General features: G+C 40.2%; 1 protein-coding gene across 4 annotated transcripts in view; it reads right to left on the bottom strand.

Moving 5' to 3' along the window:
* The window catches only part of Znf385b (zinc finger protein 385B), a 284,662-nt gene that overhangs the window by 63,868 nt on the left and 201,994 nt on the right, over positions 1 to 18,800 (bottom strand). For 3 of the 4 annotated variants that reach the window (XM_034495524.2, XM_076928948.1, XM_076928949.1), the window contains exons 3-4: positions 6,823 to 6,861; positions 2,052 to 2,162 (exon numbers count right to left, since the gene is read on the bottom strand). In XM_034495524.2, the coding sequence (XP_034351415.1) occupies positions 2,052 to 2,162; positions 6,823 to 6,861 (150 nt within the window). The remainder of the gene's footprint in view (positions 1 to 2,051; positions 2,163 to 6,822; positions 6,862 to 18,800) is intronic. The other variant, XM_034495527.2, reaches the window with a different exon arrangement.

The following is an 18,800-nucleotide window of genomic DNA, read 5'->3' on the forward strand; positions in this document are numbered from 1 at the left end:
AAAAAAAAAAAAAAAAAAAAAAAAAAAAAAAAGACATAAGCATCTTTGCCACATTTGCAAAGGGGTTAGTTAGGAAATGCTCTACCTTGACAGAGTGGCTACTCTGTGAAGCACTGTCATGTGAGGCGGGGAGATGGCTTGATGGTAAAGTGTCTGCCTTGCAAGCATGAGGACCTGAGCATACACAGAAAAGCCAAGTGTGGTGGCTATGTGCTGGGGCCAGTGCCAGTCAGATCTGTGCAGCTCACTGGCCAGCTAATCTAGCCAAAAGATGAGCTCTAGGCTTAGTGAGAGACCCTGTCACAAGAAAACGGAGGGGGAGTGAGATTGAGGACAACACCTGATATCAACCTCTGACCTTCTCACCCTTACACGTGTGCATGCATGCCTGTACAACCATGTACATTTAACACACACATACATGTTCATGAACACCATAACAACTAAACAAGCAAAGGCAGAGAAAAAATTGTGTTATTCTATATGTAAGAAAACAGAAAGATACTCACATTTAGATACAGGTCCATAAACAAATGAAATATGAATGAAAAACTAAGGTGTTGATAAAACTCAGGAATGGCAAGTAGGGTTTGAGAGGTTAGAATGGATGAGGTTTTTTTTTAAAGATTTACTTAACTTTATGTGCATGAATGTTTTGCCTGCATGGATGCAAGTGTACTAGTGTGTGCAGTACCCATGATGGTCAGGAGAGTGTGCCAGTTCCCCTGAAATTTGAGTTATGGATGGTGCTGGGAATGGAACCCAGGTCTTCTGCAAAAGCAATGAGTACTTTTTACCACCGAGCCATCTATCCAGCTCCAAGATGGGATGACTTTTCAATTGATTACTGTGGATTTTGTGGTAAGTAATGAAATCATGAAGTATAAAAGTCTTCAAAATTTATGCATCTCAGAATTTTTTTTCCTTCTTTCCTGCATGATCGCTAAGAAGCGGCTGATTTTTAATAAAAGAGAAGGTCTGGGAGGTTTGGGCATATACACTCTGCTGCTTTCTTTGCATTTTGGGGAGAATTGATAGCTCAGGGATGCTGAGGTGTCACATGAATAAGCATCTTCTTTTCCTCTGTTTACTTAGGTTCATTTAAATTCTTCAGTGTGGAATTTTATGAGGTGCTGAACATTTGCTAGACTTTGGTTGAAATCAGTAAATATAACTGTTCACATCATGACCTGCGTCTCTTCTTTTCCACTGAGTGTAATTTCGTTGTCCTTACCATGTAGAATTAAGAAAATGTCACACCATGGTATATATGAAGAAGGATGTCTCTTATTTTTGTATTCTTAAAAACACATTAAATCTGCTTTTTGCAAAATGGCTTTTTGAGTCCAGAAGCTTGGGAAATTCCACAGCCAAGATACAGTCTTCAGATTCCCATATGCAGTGGTAACTGGATTTATCTGGTAGTTGAATATTACCAGATTTCTACTGTTACATATGTATGTGTGTATATACATGTAAGTACATATATACACACATATGTATATATGTACATATATATATATATATGTGTGTGTGTGTGTGTGTGTGTGTGTGTGTGTGTGTGTGTACTTAGATTTTACCCTTGCTTGGTATTTTTTTGGCAGAATGTCTATGTTGGCTAGTTATAATAATTTTCCCTACGTTTCTATGAAATGGAAATATAACTTGTATAATAAGTTTTTAGTAAGACTGAATGCATGCATGAAACATGATAGTTCTTGTCAAAGATAACAATGGTCTCCCTCAGCATTCACTGAATTCTTTTTCACATTTTCTAATTTTCAAGGGCCAATCATAGAGCAGTACAGGCGAGGCTGACTGTGCGGGGAGTGTCTTAATTTTTATGACCAACCACTTGCCTAATGTTTGAGTTTGAAGCACTGAATCTGAGTCACTAAGAACCTGGACACACTGGAGCCTGTGGGCCGCCAGGAGGAACCAGTGCTCAGCTGCCAGAGAGTAGTACACCCTGATGAAGAGTCTTGTTTGTATTCAGACCAATCAGCATCAGCTCTGCACACTTCAGAGAGCAATACAAAGGTGATACTTACATCCGAGTTAAAGCGAAGCTGACAGACATTACAAGAAATAACTTGTTTCTTCTTTGGGGGAATGGAGACTCCAAACGTGTGGTTAATGACTGCTTTCTGCACGGGGTCCATCTGAAGAGCAAATGATTAAAAACAAAAAGTCAAAATCACCTTCGAAGGACAGACAGCACTGTGGGAAAATAAGACAAGCAGAACTCCTCTTAAAGGTTTTAACTCTTAGTTCCCAGCCGAGGCTACCAAAGACTCTCACTCATCAGTAATGTTCTTGTCTCCAGGAATTAAGAATAAAAACAAAAGCCAAACAAACCTGTTTGAAGTGATAACACAAAGAGGACCACAAGAGAATCACCACATGCCTCTCACCACCCAGTGTCCATGAAAAAGACATGAGGTATTTTAAAGAGTCTACTACAAGAAAACCAGAGACCCGCGTGTTAGGGTTAAAATTAAGTTGTTAAAGTTTTCCATGGAGGAAGCGATAATGCGCAGCACGGTCTCAGATGACCTCAGTGACAGTTACCACAGATATATTTAACTTCTTAGGTTTTGATTTATGGCAAAGTTGTAAATGTCAGGCTCTTATTACAGATCAGAAAGTGTGTACTCTTTATTTTAAAATAATTTATTAGCTTTCATGTTCTATGGATTGAAATGCACTGTTCTGGAAAGTATATTACAAATGAACACTCAGATGCATGTAAGAGATTGGCTAATACAGAATCCTTGTTTAAATATTGATCACAAGCAAGGCTTTGATTTATAGCCTGTGACTCCTTTTGACTTCCATATAAAATATACATATTTGGAAAAATATACAGTAATAAAAGGATTCAGTCCCAGGAAAACGCATGGTTTAGAGCGTCGAACTTAGGAAAAGCAAGGACTCTATTTTGCAGAGCAGATGAAATGAGAGTTAATAGCGATTCTCTTGCATACCCCAGAAGCTAATCCTTAGCTTCAACATCAGACAACTGGAGGGTCAAAGAACAATGCAGACGAGAAGCCAAGAGTTAGTCAACAGGTGTGGTGTTAACCAGGACCAGTCAGCAGACACCACCACCTAGGAAATCTCCCAGCTCAGAGTTTAACACTGGATTAGTTGATGATATCTGAGAGACAAGAAATAAACACCATCCCTGATCATGATTATAAATCAACAAAGTATAACATGAGCACTTGAGAGAACTTACAGCAAAAAAGGGGGCAGAATTACCGTTGTTATAAGGGATGTATAAAAATAAGAGAAGATGTATTGTGTATAGTATATATGTATAACACAATGATAGTTACAGAAGAGAAGGCAATGATCTGAGAACAGGATGCGTAACACCCTATTAGTCGGGGGGTGGGGGGAAAGAAACTAGGTAACTACAGTGTGCTCCTGTCTGAAATTCCCCAGAACTGAAAATTCACAGTCATTGGAATTAGCCTGCTTTTTGTCACAAGTTTAAGAGTTGTGGAGACGTGATAGTAAATGAATTGCCACTTACAGGGGTTGTGGTTGGAATGTACATTTTCTGGAATGGTGGAAACGGTCTCTCATCCTAACCTAGGGCTTCACGAGCACTAGCCAAGCATTACCACTGTCGTATCCCCACAGTCCTTGATTTTACCGCATGGGAATTAAACAAAGCAGAACTAAGCTGAACAAAACAAACCACCAGCAAGCAAAGCAAATCCCACAAGGTCAGGCAAGAAAACATTAGGTGTTTATTTTATTTGCAGACGTGTATATCTAAATACTTTCTGATGGCTCCTACGGATACATTAGCATATCAGTTTGTATTAAGCTTAAAAATAAAGTAAGCTAACTTAATTGGCAGTATTAAACCCCCCCCCATTTTAAAGTTAACGAAAGAGCCTTTTATTGAGATAGTCTTTATTCTTGGAGTTCCTGTTAGATAGTGTGTGAAATACAAAGGATGATATTGTGTGGCTATCTCCCAAACACTAAGTCATGCATGCCAGTTTGCTCATCTTTGCTGTAGGTCCACACTAATGTTTCATCTTTTGCAAGGTGCTTTTAAAGTGACATAAATAGTAATATCCTCTAAACCACATCTAGAATGTACATTTCCCCCTATCACTCATTTTTTAAAGATACTGGAAATTAATCTTAAATATAAAAACATACATTGCTTAAAATAAATGCACATGTCCTCATTTTACCTATGGTATGATACACAAGCATGCATAAAATATGAACTTAAAATATTCTACTTTAAAATTTGTATTAAACCAAGATCATTAGGGGTGGATCCAACACAATCCTTGAATAGAAACATTCCCCTTAAATTCTTTTTTTCAAAGAACTCCTAATATAACTGTATCCTGTTCAAACCTGACACTGGTATCACCTCTCAGCCTGGAAACATTGCTTCCTCTTCTCCATCCCTAAGGGAAAGTCATGTCAACACTCCAAACACAGATGCAGACAAGTTCCCGGCCACCTGCACCCCTAGAGCATGTTAAAGAGGTCTGTGCAAGACACTGGCACCAGGCTTGGCTTCTGTGTAAGATACTAGATTTCCTCACAGAGTCAATTCAGTTAGGACAGCAGTTTTAAGAGCTTCTGGGTTTCCTGCTTTGCTGCCTTCTTTTGAACGACTTGCGCTAGCCATATCAAAGTCTCTCCCCTGATGTCTCAGACACTCTATTTTCCACTGAAACATGACTCATCTCCTTACAAGAATTTTTGGAAAGCATCCATGTTTACCTCTCATCTAAATCCTTTTAGCTTTCTCGTAGATGTCTATTTTGGTGGTGAACCCCAAGTGCCAGCCAGGATGGAGAGATGCCCAGGGGACAAAGCACACATCTGGGTGGGTGTGTGAGGGCCATTTCCAGAGAGGATCAGATAAGGGGAAGAGGACCAGACTCAATAGGCTGGGGGACCAGGGCAGAGTTGGAGGGCAAGGAGGAAACCCTCCAGGAAAGCCTGTTTTCTCCTGTCTGTCCACCGGGATACAGCTGCTCAGGTTGCCACAGCATCCCTGTGGAAACAGACTGAAATTCAAATGAATCTCTCATCCTCTGGCTGGAATAGAAAATGCCCCACTCGGGCACCACATTTGATGTTTCACTGGTGGCATGAAGGAGACAGTGGAACCCGAGGGAGGTTGGTCCTAGCTGGAGGAAGCAGACCGACCGCTAGGCACATGCTGCTGAAGGCTATACCTGGCTCCCATTCCCCCTCACATCCTGCTTCCTCTCTGCGATAACACATGTAGCCTCTGCCACACCATCCTGACACCACAATGTTTTTGCTTCATCCCAGGTTCAGAATAAACAAAGCCAAGGACTGTTGAAAAAAAAACTCAAAAATTGTGATCTAGAATAGAAAAGTTACTCTTTAAAAGTTGTGTTTTCCTCTTGTGGGTACAAAGAGGAAAAATAACTGTGGATCCACGCTTAAGTTGCTTCCCATGGTATTTGCCTCAGCAACAGAAAGTCTAAAACATCTATAAGTACAGTTTTTAATTCAAATGTAATATGTTGGTCATAAATTTAAAAAACTGTAAAGGGTTATGGATGATCTAGTTGCCCAGTCTGTCAGATCCCCTGAAACAAGTGCTGTTGCTCTGGGCCCTCACATCTGACCTGGAATGCCTGAACATATGGGCGAGATTTAAATTTGCAGCATCAGGGAAAGGTTTTCAGATTTTTAAAATGTAGAAAGTGGTAATATTCCTAAGTTCTGTTTTGTGTCTTCTGCAATGTTCTAAAAGTTAGATGAAATGATTACTATTATATACACCTTTTTGTTTGTCTTACTAATTAGATGCTTTCTCTTTAGTCAGAATGTGATCTGCTGAGCATAGCTGTTTCTGTGGTGACCCTACTTCCTCTGGGTTGGATGTGATCATCAGCACATAGAATCAGAGCTGCCATGATCCTCCCTGGAGAGAGGCAGAGCCTGCAAGGCTCGTGGGGCTTACGGGGCTCAGGAGCCTTCATGGCTATCCTCTTGGAGGTCACTCCCTCCTGCAAGGTTACATAAAGAGTAAGCAATGAACTATAGTTGGGAAATTGCTTGCAAGTTGCCCAGGGCACTCTTGAGTAGCACAGTTTATAGGCGTTGTCCATGCGGTGGGAAGGACTCCTCAGGGCACAGATGCCAGTATATTGCCTACCAGACTCCCTAGTAGCTTAGCTACCTTTGATTCATGCTCAGTCCTGTAAATGACTCCAATGGACTTATTGACAGAACTGGAACAATAAAGTTAGACAGAATCTGTTCCTTAGCAGCCGGGCTGAGGAGATGCTTCTTCACATCTCCCCAGAAAGTCACACAATAGTGGCAATTCTTCTGTTCTTCATACAACAACCTCCAGAATAAATAATGTATCCTAGATTAATAAAGACATTCTCATAAACCCTAAAAAGCCAAGTAATTAAATTTACCAAATGAAAAATTACATATGTATATAATAATGACTTCATATATACCATATTAAGGTAAATTATTGGAGGAATTGCAATTACACACCAAAGCAATATTTTAAAAGATTTAATTGGCAGTTCATAGGCATTTAATTGTTAAAAATGAATGCTTTCAACAATATTATTAAGTGTAAGATGTAAATTTTAAGTGACCAAATGCATGTTACTTAGTTAGACCAATTTAGCTCATGCTATTTGTTTACACAGAGAAGTCTGCAGATAGGGATAATTATTATTCACTGGAAAATAATCATAACAAAGCTTTCAAAAGGAAAAAATAAGTAAATCAAATCCCTGTCACACAGCTCCAGCTACTAGTATCCCTTACCTGGCAGAATTTATTGGTCCCAAATAAGCCTCTTCTTTTCTAAAAAAAGTAAAAGTTAGAAGTAACCATCTGGTACTTTGGGAAGAATGTGCACATCCACACACATTGACATGTTTTAGAAACCCATTTCTCTTGCTCATGTGTGTGAAGAAGCTGGAACGCTCACTACCTACAAAGAGTAGCGAGATTGAACACTCTGCAGTGCGTCTAATGAAAACCACGGAGAAATGAAAAGCAAAATCTATCAGTGCCCATTAAATGGTAGGTAATAAAAATGGATGGGATGGTGGCTGTCATCAGGAACTGGGAAGGCAACTGGGGCCGTGGATAGGAGAATTGACTCTTGGTTGCAGTGCTATAAGGAACTAAGGAAGCTGGCCCGATCACCCATCTATTACATTTTCAACATAAAAATGAGAACAAGCATCCCTTTGGTATATTCGTCAAGATCATGAGGCCCACAAACCTGTATGAATATTTTTTTTTAAAGACCATTACTTTCCCTTATTATAGCAAAAAGTAATTTGCAACTGCATGGGCTAAGCAATCGCATGGAAATGGGTGGCCACAGAGGGACTCGGACACAGAGAAGTAACAGAGGCTGTGCTGTGGCTGCCTTCCGCCACAGAGAGGCAGGGTCTCCAGGGCAGTGATCAAGGGATGGATCTTAGTTTAGATGATTCTCTAGATGGAACTTCAGTAGAATCAGATGTTTGTTCAGCCATCCCAGTACTTTTCAAGAGGCTGACATTGAAGCTGCATCCAGTGTCTTTAAACAGTTTAGCTTTGGAGGAAGGCTGAGATTAGGGAGAGCCCAGGTGCTAGCCTATTAAGTAGGAGATATTGTTCAAGAATGATAAGGGGCTTTCTTTTATCCATGCTGTTTGTAAGGTAATTTCACCTTTAAATCAATCATGTATTTTTGATACTGTCCCTAAAACCATTTGGTGAACACAAATTACCTACCTACACAATTCAGTAAGTCCATTGTTATTAAATAAAATCAGAAGCCAGGGGTTCTCTCTCTCTCTCTCTCTGTGTGTGTGTGTGTGTGTGTGTGTGTGTGTGTGTGTGTGTGTGTGTGTATGTGTGTGTGTGTGTAATTTTTTCCACCCACTAAACATTTCTGGAGTTCTATTGTGGTTCAGATAATGTTCCGGTCTTCATGGAGAAATGAGCCCAAGAAAGAACACAGTATTAAAGTTGAAATGTGAGATGGTACAAAGTAATTAGTTGGAATCCGGAGGGTGAAAGTCACTATTAAGCAAAATAAGAAGATACAGGGAAGAAAGACAGAAAGAAAAAAAGCAGTCTGTTTTCTGTGCCCCTTCCAACCTTGGGTCTATGCTCCCTCTCTGGTCTTCTCATCCTTCAGGTATCCAGGAGCTCCTCTCAGTATGTGACATCAGTGTTGCCCTGCATGGCTATTTGCTTTGTAATTCCTTCCTCTAGCTGCCTAATAATGCTGACAACATCGGAAGCACTGCTGAGGTTCTTGGAGACAGGGGCACATGGAGGGCAAACTCAGTACTCTCCACTAGCAGGTTAAGCAGACCACTGACAATCTCCCCCACACAGAAGAATGATCCTGGACTCTGATAAAGACAATCACTGTTTATCCTTATGTTCTCAGGTTTTGGAGTCAGGCTTCAAGCTTCGGCAGGGGTCTCTCTCCACACCGACCCGAGTGGAGGGAGGGACAGTGCAGAGGACGATGGGGTCCATGCACCACACTGGCCCAGCATGAGTCTAGAGCTCCTAGAATCCAGAAGGCAGCTACCCGTACAAGTGTTTTGGGAAAGTGTCCCTGCCTTTTCTTGATTCTGTCTGCTCTTAATATACCCTCCTCCCCTTTTATTGAGTAACTTTTGGACAGTCATATAACATTCGGGATTTTCTGCCCTTTTTCCGAATTGTAGCTGTTTAAACAGCACGTAGACAAACACTCTAAAAATACCGAAGGGATTACTAGTTAGCAGGGGGCAGCCATCTTTTGCACCTGTCTTCCCTTTACTACAACAAAGAGGACTTTAGTTACTAAACCCTGCGGGTTAGGACCGTCTGGAAGTTTGGCTAAGCATCAGCCTTTTACTGTGACATTATCAAATTACTGGAGGACACAAAGAATAACTGTTCCTTTTCATCCCTTTCTTTCTCAGGATCAGACTTAGAGGAAAAATATGTGACAAGAGTCTCATTACATTTCAAATATTCATGAAATGACACATTTAAAAGTGAAGGCTGCATTACTAAAGAGCAATACCCCTCTAAAGTTACTTCAAAAACTGAGACATGAAAGTACAAGGATGGTTTCTTGGGAACATGCATGTCAGTGGGGGAGAGGGGATGGGTAAAAATGGCTAAAATTCATTACATACATGGATGAAAGTGTCAAAGAGCAAATCAACACCTTTAGAAGGTGTGGTCTCTCCCTTAGTTCTGTATGTGTAGGGGCTCTGAGAGCCAACAAGCACAAGTCCACTGACAAAGATGGCTTGGCATAAAGAAAAAAATAGTCATCTATTTTGAAGAAACATCTTCTAAAGACGACTAGTCTGAATTTTCTGGTAGTTTTTCTAGAATCCCATACAGAGTGTTCTTCAACTAATTTTTTTAAGTTGTTAGGATTCTTAGAGATTAAAGGTTTTTTAAAAATAATAAAATAAAATATAGTAAGATAAAAACAAAAACACATTGGAGTTGACAAGACCAACAAACAGAAGGAAAGGGGACCAAGAGAAGGCACAAGAATCAGAAACCCACTCACACTCAGGAATCCCACTAAAATCACTAAACTAGAAGCTATAGCACACATGCAGAGGGCCTGTTGAGGACCCCTGCATACTGCCTCAGTCTCCGAGTTCATCTGAGCTTTGATCATGTTGATTTAGGCCTCGTTTTCTATCCTCTATGCCCTCTGACAATTACAGTCTTTCCAACTCCTCTTCAGCACCGTTCCCTGAGCCCTGTGGGGAGGAATTTGATAGAGACATACCTTTAGGGCTGAGTGTTCCAAGGTCTCTCATTCTCTCCATAATGTATAGCCGTGGGGTCTCTGTGTTTGGTACATCTGCTACTAGAGGAAACTGCTCTAATGATGGCTGAACAAAAAGTACTGATCTAAGTGTGTGTGTGCGTGCGCATTCACACACATACAATATATGTAATATATATATGAACATATATATGTACATGTGATATATGATATATAATGATATATGTCACATATATGTATATCAGGATGTCATTAGGAGTCATTTATTGCTCTCTCCTTCCTCTCTCCTTTCTCCATTTTTATTTGTTTGTTTATTTATTTATTGAGCAGGGTCTCACTCTGTAGTGCAGGCGAATCTGGAACTCAATGTGCAGCCGCCATTAGCTGTGAACTCATGGCAAAGTCCTGACCTCATCCTCTCATGTGCTGCACTGCAGGTGTGAGTCACAATGTCCAGCTCAACAGACCATTGTTAAGCTGCTCTGGGTAGAAAGAATAATTTTTAAGGTTCACTTTCAGGCAGTTTTGTTGCTCTTTTGTTACTGGGAGATGTCCTATTGTTTGCCATGTGCCTCTCACTTGACATGAACTGTCTAATCTGACAGCAGATATTTGTATGCAGCAAATACTGTCACTACATATATAAGTCATTCTCTTTTTGTGGTTCCCACATGCCTGATGATTTCCTATGCTACAAGAGATCAGGAGGGATGATTTGAAGTTGTATATATGCTGCAGTGTAAATCAAAATGCCATTATCAGTGGACTTCTATAGAGTTCAGTTTTATAGAGATACAGCTTCCACTTACACACTCACAGCCAGCGCTATCTGGATAGTGATGATCTTACGCAAACGTTAGATAGCCAAACTAAAGAACTGAGTTCTGTGGCACAGGATTCCCAATTCAGGCTAAATAAGTGCACACAAAGCAGTCTGACTGGTTGACTCCAGGAGGGCATTAAGGTACCAAGCTAAGCTCCATCTGTTTTCCTTGCCTCTGTTCTTAAACAAGTAAATGTTGAGATGTGACTGAAACCATTAGGGAAGAAAGTGGTTTTCCAACCAGAATACAAAGAACATTCTAGAAAGGTTTTCATTTTACTATCAATGTTCCTATAATTAAAATAATTTCTGGTCAAATTATAACTACCGAATTGAAGAGATCTGTGCTCATCTGCAAAGACACTGTGACAGTGCTTTCTATTGTATTGCTACGGTAGGCTTTTGAAAGAAATGAGAAAAATTAAAGAATTTGTAAAGGAGATAAAACGTATTTGGGATCAGTGAATAAACTAATGAGAATTTACCTCAATTGCAAAATTTAATAGCTATGCATAAGAAATAAAATAGTGGGAAATAAGATTAATATTTTCTTATCCCCAGAGAAGTCACTTTCTTCAAAGTATTGTTTTATTTTTCTCAATAAAATATATTAACATTTAAAAAATACACGCTTGATAGTGAACTGTATGACACAAATATAAATACCTAAGATGTTGTTACAGTTCACTGTTCAGAGTAATAACAAGAATTGTTCTCACCAACAGAATGTGAAATAAACAGAGTGTCTCCTGCGCTGCCTAGTATTGGGTATCCTTGGGGGTGAAATAAAACAATATATGGAAATATACATATATATATATATATATATATATATATATATATATATATATATATATATGGCATTTATGAGAGTGATTGTTTTATAACATATTTAAGGAGAGCTATCCTAATGTTTGGAAGATAGGCTAGATAGAAGATAACCTTGAAAATTGGCTTTTATTCTCTCTCTCTGTCTCTGTGTCTCAGTCTCTGTCTGTCTCAGTCTCTCTATCCTTCCCACCCCCTCCTTCCCTCCCTTCCCCCATCCCCCTCTGTGTGTGTAAGTGTGTGTGTGTGTTTGTGTGTGTGTGTAGAAGAACATCAAGTGTCCTGCTCTACCCTGATACTCCCTTATTTCCTCAAGACAGGTTTTTTACTGAATCAGATGCTCAGTTATCACTAGTTTGGCTAGCCACTGAACTCCCAAGATCCACCTGTTTTCAGTTCCCCATACTGGGGTCACAGGCACATAAACAGCTATTCCTGCTCCTTTATGTGGGTGCAGGGAGTCATAAATCACTCAGAGCCTTCTGCTTGTATCTCGCTAAGCCATCTCACTAGGACCAAAGAAAATGGGCCTTTCTTTAAAAAATTAACCCTTGAAAGCAACTCCCAAATATATCTATTAATTTCTATAACAGACAAATGCTCCAAAGTAAGTCTGAGAAATATTATTTAAAAATAGAATTCCTTATTATTTTAAGGGAGTTAAATTTGCATGCATGTCACCTCATTTTATGCAATGACACTGATAGATGTTTAGGTGTGACTGGTCCAAGATCTTCAAATTCCTGAAAGTGAGGATGCTTGCTTGCTTCCTGTATAATACAAGAGCTTTCTGAGAAACCAGGGAGGTAATCACTCCTGATTTAGAAATCAATATACTTATGGAACAGCAGAGTACATGAAATGACATCCTTTCAAAAAACGTTCTGCCTAAACTAGTTGGAACACTACTCAAGACTCAATGTATAGAGCACAGTGCTGGGAGAAATCTGATCCGTGATGCAAAGTGAGAGGAGAGAAGACAAAGAGAGAACTCTTCTAGGCAGGAAAAGGTGCAAAGACTGAACCAAGGGCCTGTGTGACAGACTCTTCATTCTAAAGCTGAAGCATTTCCCTCTGTACGATGCTGGTGACGTGCTGCTCACGCTCACACTAAGAACGTGGCAACTGATACGTGGCAAGGCCCCTTGCACAGCAACAGATCTGGAGTGTTCAGTCCTAAGAACAGGCTCCTGTGTAGTGGTAAAATCTCTACAACCATCCATATTACTGCGTGGCTTTGTCTAGCCTAGAACTTGCTTTGTGGACCAAGTTGGTCTTCAACTCAAGAGATATGCAGCCTTTACCTCCTTGTAAGTGCAATGCTGGCACTAAAGCCAAGCGCCACCATAACCGGCGTGCTTCTCTGTCTAACTCTGCTTTGAGAATTTCCCTGTCTAAACAGAATCCTAACTGAAAACTCAATACAACAACACAACAAAAGGGAAATTCTAGTTGAAGCAGGTAGACCAGCCTGCACAAACCTCTTCCATGAAGAGAAAATATACTACTGTTGCAAGATCGAGCAGACAACAACTAAGATGCCAGTTGAATGTTATTTATTTTCTATTCTTCCTTCCTTTTTGGTGAATTTCAGATTAACAACAAAGCCAAAATGGTAATATGACAACATGCCGAGAATTTCACGCATTTCCTGAGGGCAAGAAGCAGAAGAGGGGATGTGACTAAAGACTATGTATGGCTATCAACACCACCTTCCCTGTGACCTTCTCCAACAAGGCCGTATGTACACTTTCTAAATTTTCAAGAACCTCTCAAAACCGTGTCACCAGTTGAGGACCAAGCATTCAACACACAAGCCTGTGGCAGACATCTCATATCCAAACCCTCCAGGGGGCTCATCGAAAACCACTGGCACTGGAACATTCTGTGCATTAACTTTAATGTTGCCTGTTCCTTTCTCGGATTGTGAACAAAGGAACACACTCTCAGAACTGACTGTCCTGTAGCTCCTTGCAGTCTCACCTTGTCAAATGGAATGTTTTAGGATTTTAATTGCCAAAATAATCCCTGAGTGGGTTTATGGACACGGACTATCAAAACTATTTTCTATTGTGTGCCCCTGTCCCTATTATCCCTTTGTGTGGAGAGCATGCTTGCACTCACCAGCTCACCTCAATAGAAAACACCTCTGGTTCAAGTTTGTTTTGCCATTTATGTTATAAAATTATACAATGGTTGTAAAGGAAAATAAAGAGCTGTGATAAATGCCCCACTTTGCTTGCAACGGTGATAATTGCTTTATTGAATAAAGCTTTGTTAATTGTATAGCTTGACATTCAAAATTTGTTCATTTGACTTGAAATTATTTTACATGAATGCAAAGAGGCAAGTAGTTCAATCCAAAAGTAGTTTTTAAATAGAACCATCTTCATTTTTTTTAAGTTTGTAAGAGAATATGGTTATTTCTAGGAAAAGAAAATTTATTATCCAAACTACTTCAGATATACATGACGCCTTCTCTCTCAATAGAGCCATCACAAAATAGGGGACAGTGGTTCCAAAGAACACAGTCACCACATTGCTAATCCATCCAGTTTTCTCACACAGATAGGGCATCGACATTTTCTAATCAAAAAAATAGAGATGGGGTTGGAAGGTGGCTCTGTGACTACTGAGTTCAGATCCCTAACACTCACATAAAGTACCGATGCATGGTGTAATGTGCCTGCTAACTGCAGCACTGGAGTGGGGCAGGCAGATCTAACAAGCTTGCTAGCCAGCTGGCTAGTTGATGAGCAGCAGGTTCAGTTTGAGACCCTGTTCCAAAGACACCCGATGTCTACATCTGGCTTCCACATGACCATGAATATGGGTGCACACCCTGTGGATTACTACACATAGACAACAACAATCAAAGAAAGAAAGCAAATGCTACATGGACAACGTGGTAAGTTGTCAGGAGACACAGCAAGTGCATCTCAATAACAAAAGACTTATCATTTCAATTGGGGCATGGTGCCACATGCCTGTGATCCCAGCACTTGGGTGATAGAGGAAGGGTGATTGTCAGGAATCCAAGGCTAGCTTGGGCTACACAGCTAGTAAAACAAAACAAACCAAAACCAAAAACTTAACATTTTGAGCAAAAGGGTATTTAGAATATATCCATGCAGTAGGAAGATTTTCAGAAATGGTCCTAAATTTATTTATTTATTTATTTATTTATTTATTTATTTATTTTTTCATTTTCTGAAATTAGTTCTTTCAGGATGCTTGGTCCTTTGGTCCTCACGACACTCGTCTGGAAATTTTATTGACTGTTATGCCTTTCCCATCACGTCTAACATGATCTAAAATTGGTTGAATACCTGTACCTGGTAATACAACTCCCTTCATTTAAAATATTTTGTATAATTGTTAAGGAATCACAAAATACCTACCAGACAACAAAATCATCCACAATCTCAATGACTGGCAGTTATCAAAATACTTGAGTTTTGACCAGCCCTCCTACAGCTAGGGTTAAAAGCTGTCCTCTGGGAATCAATCATGTTCTCAGCAGAGAAGAATATCTCAGAGATTCGAAAGCTGAAACGGAGACTATAATCTTTTGTGATTACCCCTGAGGCTGAAGTGAACGCAAAAAGGAAAGTCTATGAATTGCTGATAATTTCCTGTGATGACCCACTCCCAGGAAATTCTGATATTACTCTTGCACCGTAACAAAAGGACTGTTCCCCAGACGTGTTGCTTCAAAGAACTCCACATCTGGGGGTCATGAGAGCTACTCATCCATTATGGGGGCCAGGCCTTGGAGATGGCTACTCTCTCAGAAGACAATGGAGGGTCTGATTGCACCAGGACTCATCAGCTGTGTGGTACATACCGTCTTTCTACAAAGTTTCATTTTTGAAATAACTGATTTTAAAAATATATCAGTTTTTAACTTACAAAAATCCAAAGACTGATGCATTTTTCTGTTGCTTCTACTAGTACATATCTCCCTGATAAATTTTTATTTAAGCTGATATTTTTCTTCTGAGGAAAAACTGTTTTGCACATGTACTTACCCTAAAAGTCTGTATCACACTTAAGGTGGAACCTAGTGGGTTATAATTACTCAGAGTTTTGGTAACTGATTTAAATTCAGGAAAGAATGGGTCTGGAGAAGGGAAGCAGGGAGGGAGGTGCATTAGGTAAAAGTAGAGGGCTGAGGGAGTCCTCAGAATAAAACTTCATTATCGGTGTGTGAAGGATAACCCGGTATGTGGACTTTTCTGGACTGGGTTAAATCATTTCATAAGTGCCCATTGGCCCAGTTATGGTTTCACTAATGAACAATGTGGACCAAAGGTTCAAAGGACCGAAACCATCTTTAAGTTATAACTGAAAACATCATCATCTCAGGGACCAATGAATGGCAAAGTCTCACAGGTAAACAGCTCTCGGCTTCCCAAGTAATTTTACAGAAAGACAGAGTACAATCAAATTAATTGTGTATTTCTTTTCTCCCCAACCTCCACTGAATAGAGCCTTTCCCCAGCCTTTTCTGAATTCACTTTTGACTATCTTTACTACTTGGAGGAAGTTAGGTGATGCTGCTCTGTGAGTATGGTCTGCCATCATCTCATTCAGCTGAATATACCGTGAAACCAGGTACACATCTTTAAACTAGAGCATGCATTTCATAAGCTCAGGTTCTTGGCCACGTGCATACAATTAGTATCTATGATAATTAGGGTTTCTCTGATGCACAAAGTCAGCTCCAGTGGTGAACATTATTTATTCACTGCAGCTAAAGGGATCAAAGAGATTGAAATATTAATATAAATTATGATTAAATTTAAAAATACTGACTTGCTATGTTGAGTCACTTTGTAAGGATCTAAAATGTAAAAAAGTATTTTAAATAATTCAAAATATTATTGAAATATCTTACATAGCATTTTGTTCTCTACCAAAAGAAAAACCAAATTTAATGAACTCTAGAAGTTTTCTGAATACTCAACCATGCTCAGTTCTCTATAACTATAATCAACAAAACTTTCATTATATAATGATTTGGATAATAAGGCATCATCATGCCTAGTTTTAAGATAGAGAAAAATGCTACGATATGACATTCTCAAGCTCACTCTCATGTTCTGCTTGGAAAGAAGCAAAGCCCTCTCCCTCCTTGCTCCCACACAGACTCTGCCTTCCAGGCCAGCGTAACCTGGACTCATGCCTTCCTACGGAGCCAGTCATGTGGAGTCACCCCTTGGGTCAAAGATGGCTTCTCCAAGAGGTGGAATATAATGAATTAGCAACAAATTAATCTGGTAAATGACACACAGCACTGACTATCTATCATATCTGTGTCCGATAGCTTCCTCTCCTTTTGGGAGAAGCACCACTTAGAGCTTCACTTGGCTCTAGGATCTGCTTACTAGAGAGCAGGCTGGGACCCACCAGACAAACCTGTCTTCTGAACACCGTGTGCGCAAGGGCGGCCTCTCTACTTGGCTTTGGGAGGATTTGTTAGGCACTTAAAATTCTGCCCTATGTGAAAAATGCTGTGAGAAGTATATGTGCTTCAACTCAGCTCAGGTGAGTGTGGAGGCTAGCCCTTGCTTATCTCATTCTTTTCAGGTCTAGCCCACTCTACTGGAAGAAACAAGGATTCTCAGTTCTATCTTTCAATCCTCTGATCCACAAAGTGCTCAATCAATGACATAGGTAGTCTATTTCATATATGAGCACATTAAAACAATTAACTGTTGGATATCTTCGAAACGCGCTAACACCCCACGATTCTGAGTTCCACGGAAATGGGGTGTCGTTCATATAACTTACACTATTTGTCACTTCGTTTCAAGCATCTGAACATAAAAAGGAAGTTATAAAAAACTACAGTGAAAGCTCAATTTGTGAAAGTCTTTTCCCAAGATTCCTACTACGCTTGCAGATGTGTTTTAACGCCACAGATTGCTAAATAGCACTCCAATTCATCTTCAGCACCCTCAGTGCAGCCATAAAAGCAAAGAGACTGGAATATTCCACAGCGTGCTGCTCATCTGCAAAGAGATTTGATGCTTAATTCTGAGCATGAGGATCAAGGAGGGAAAGACAGAAAATGAAGAATGAGAAAAAGCAACAAGCAAACAACAACAGGAAAAAAAATCTCACATTACTAGATCGGCTCTCAAGCTTTTTGGGAGCTGCCACAACTAATCACTGAGTGACTTAGAAAACCCCTTTCTGGGCTCTAGAGAATGTTTTACGTATCAATATTTCTCCACTTTCTTACTGAGGTTTTCCAGTCTGTCACAGGCACACAAAGGCTTAGTGACTGAGACCAGCTAAGACCAGGCTGGGCTATGGGGGTAGCTGACCACTTTCTAGCTGGATTCAAGGCCTGCTCTGCAGGAGGAAATGCATGTAAACGTACATTTAAGTTACAGGACAAAATACTGTAAAGCTAGACAAGAACCGTGTTTAAGAACCAGAATTAAAAAATAGAGTTTGGCCGGGCAGTGGTGGCGCATGCCTTTAATCCCAGCACTTATGAGACAGAGGCAGGCAGATTTCTGAGTTCGAGGCCAGCCTGGTCTACAGAGTGAGTTCCAGGACAGCCAGAGATACACAGAGAAACCCTGTCTCAAAAAACAAAAACAAAAACAAAAAAGATTTTGAAAAAAATTAAAGTTACAAAGAACTTGGTTTGTGGTTGGAGAGCTCACAGGCATCATGAATGAGCCTGCCTCTATTATTCCGATAAATGGATCTAAGTATCCAAATGCTCTCTAACACTGGATTGCTACACCCATAGGTCGGTGCAACTCTTAGATCTCATCAGAGAAGTTTCTGAGTGCAGTGGACCATGGTTAATGCACAGGCTCACAACCAGTCAAGGTTCAGGCAGTACATGTCAATGGAGTGCTCAGCCACAAATGCGACATTCATTTCAAACTCTCCCCCTACCCCCACCCTGCTACCTGCTGCAAGGCTCAGGGACCATTGCAGAGGTCCCTAGAAAGACTGTAAGAGCTAAGGGTCAGAAGAGCAGTGTGAAAAGCTATTTTCTAGACATGACAGGACCTCTGTGCTCATAGACACACAGCAGCTGTGGTTGTCTACATGGGACAGTCTCAAGATCAAGGCAACCCACATTCCAGTATGGAAGTGGAAAGGATTCTGGAGCCCGCACCCCTAACTGAGGTGCTACACAAAGTTGATGGCTTTGAGAACAGAAAGGGACAATTTTCTTTAAGTGGCTCCTGGTACATGGATCACACTCCAGTGGATGGTCCCACATCCTGAATTACATGAACAGTACAAATTGGATTTTATATGTGTGTATGCATACATACATACATACATACATACATA

This window comes from Arvicanthis niloticus, chromosome 2 (assembly GCF_011762505.2).
Source record: "Arvicanthis niloticus isolate mArvNil1 chromosome 2, mArvNil1.pat.X, whole genome shotgun sequence".
Classification (NCBI taxonomy): Eukaryota; Metazoa; Chordata; class Mammalia; order Rodentia; family Muridae; genus Arvicanthis; species Arvicanthis niloticus.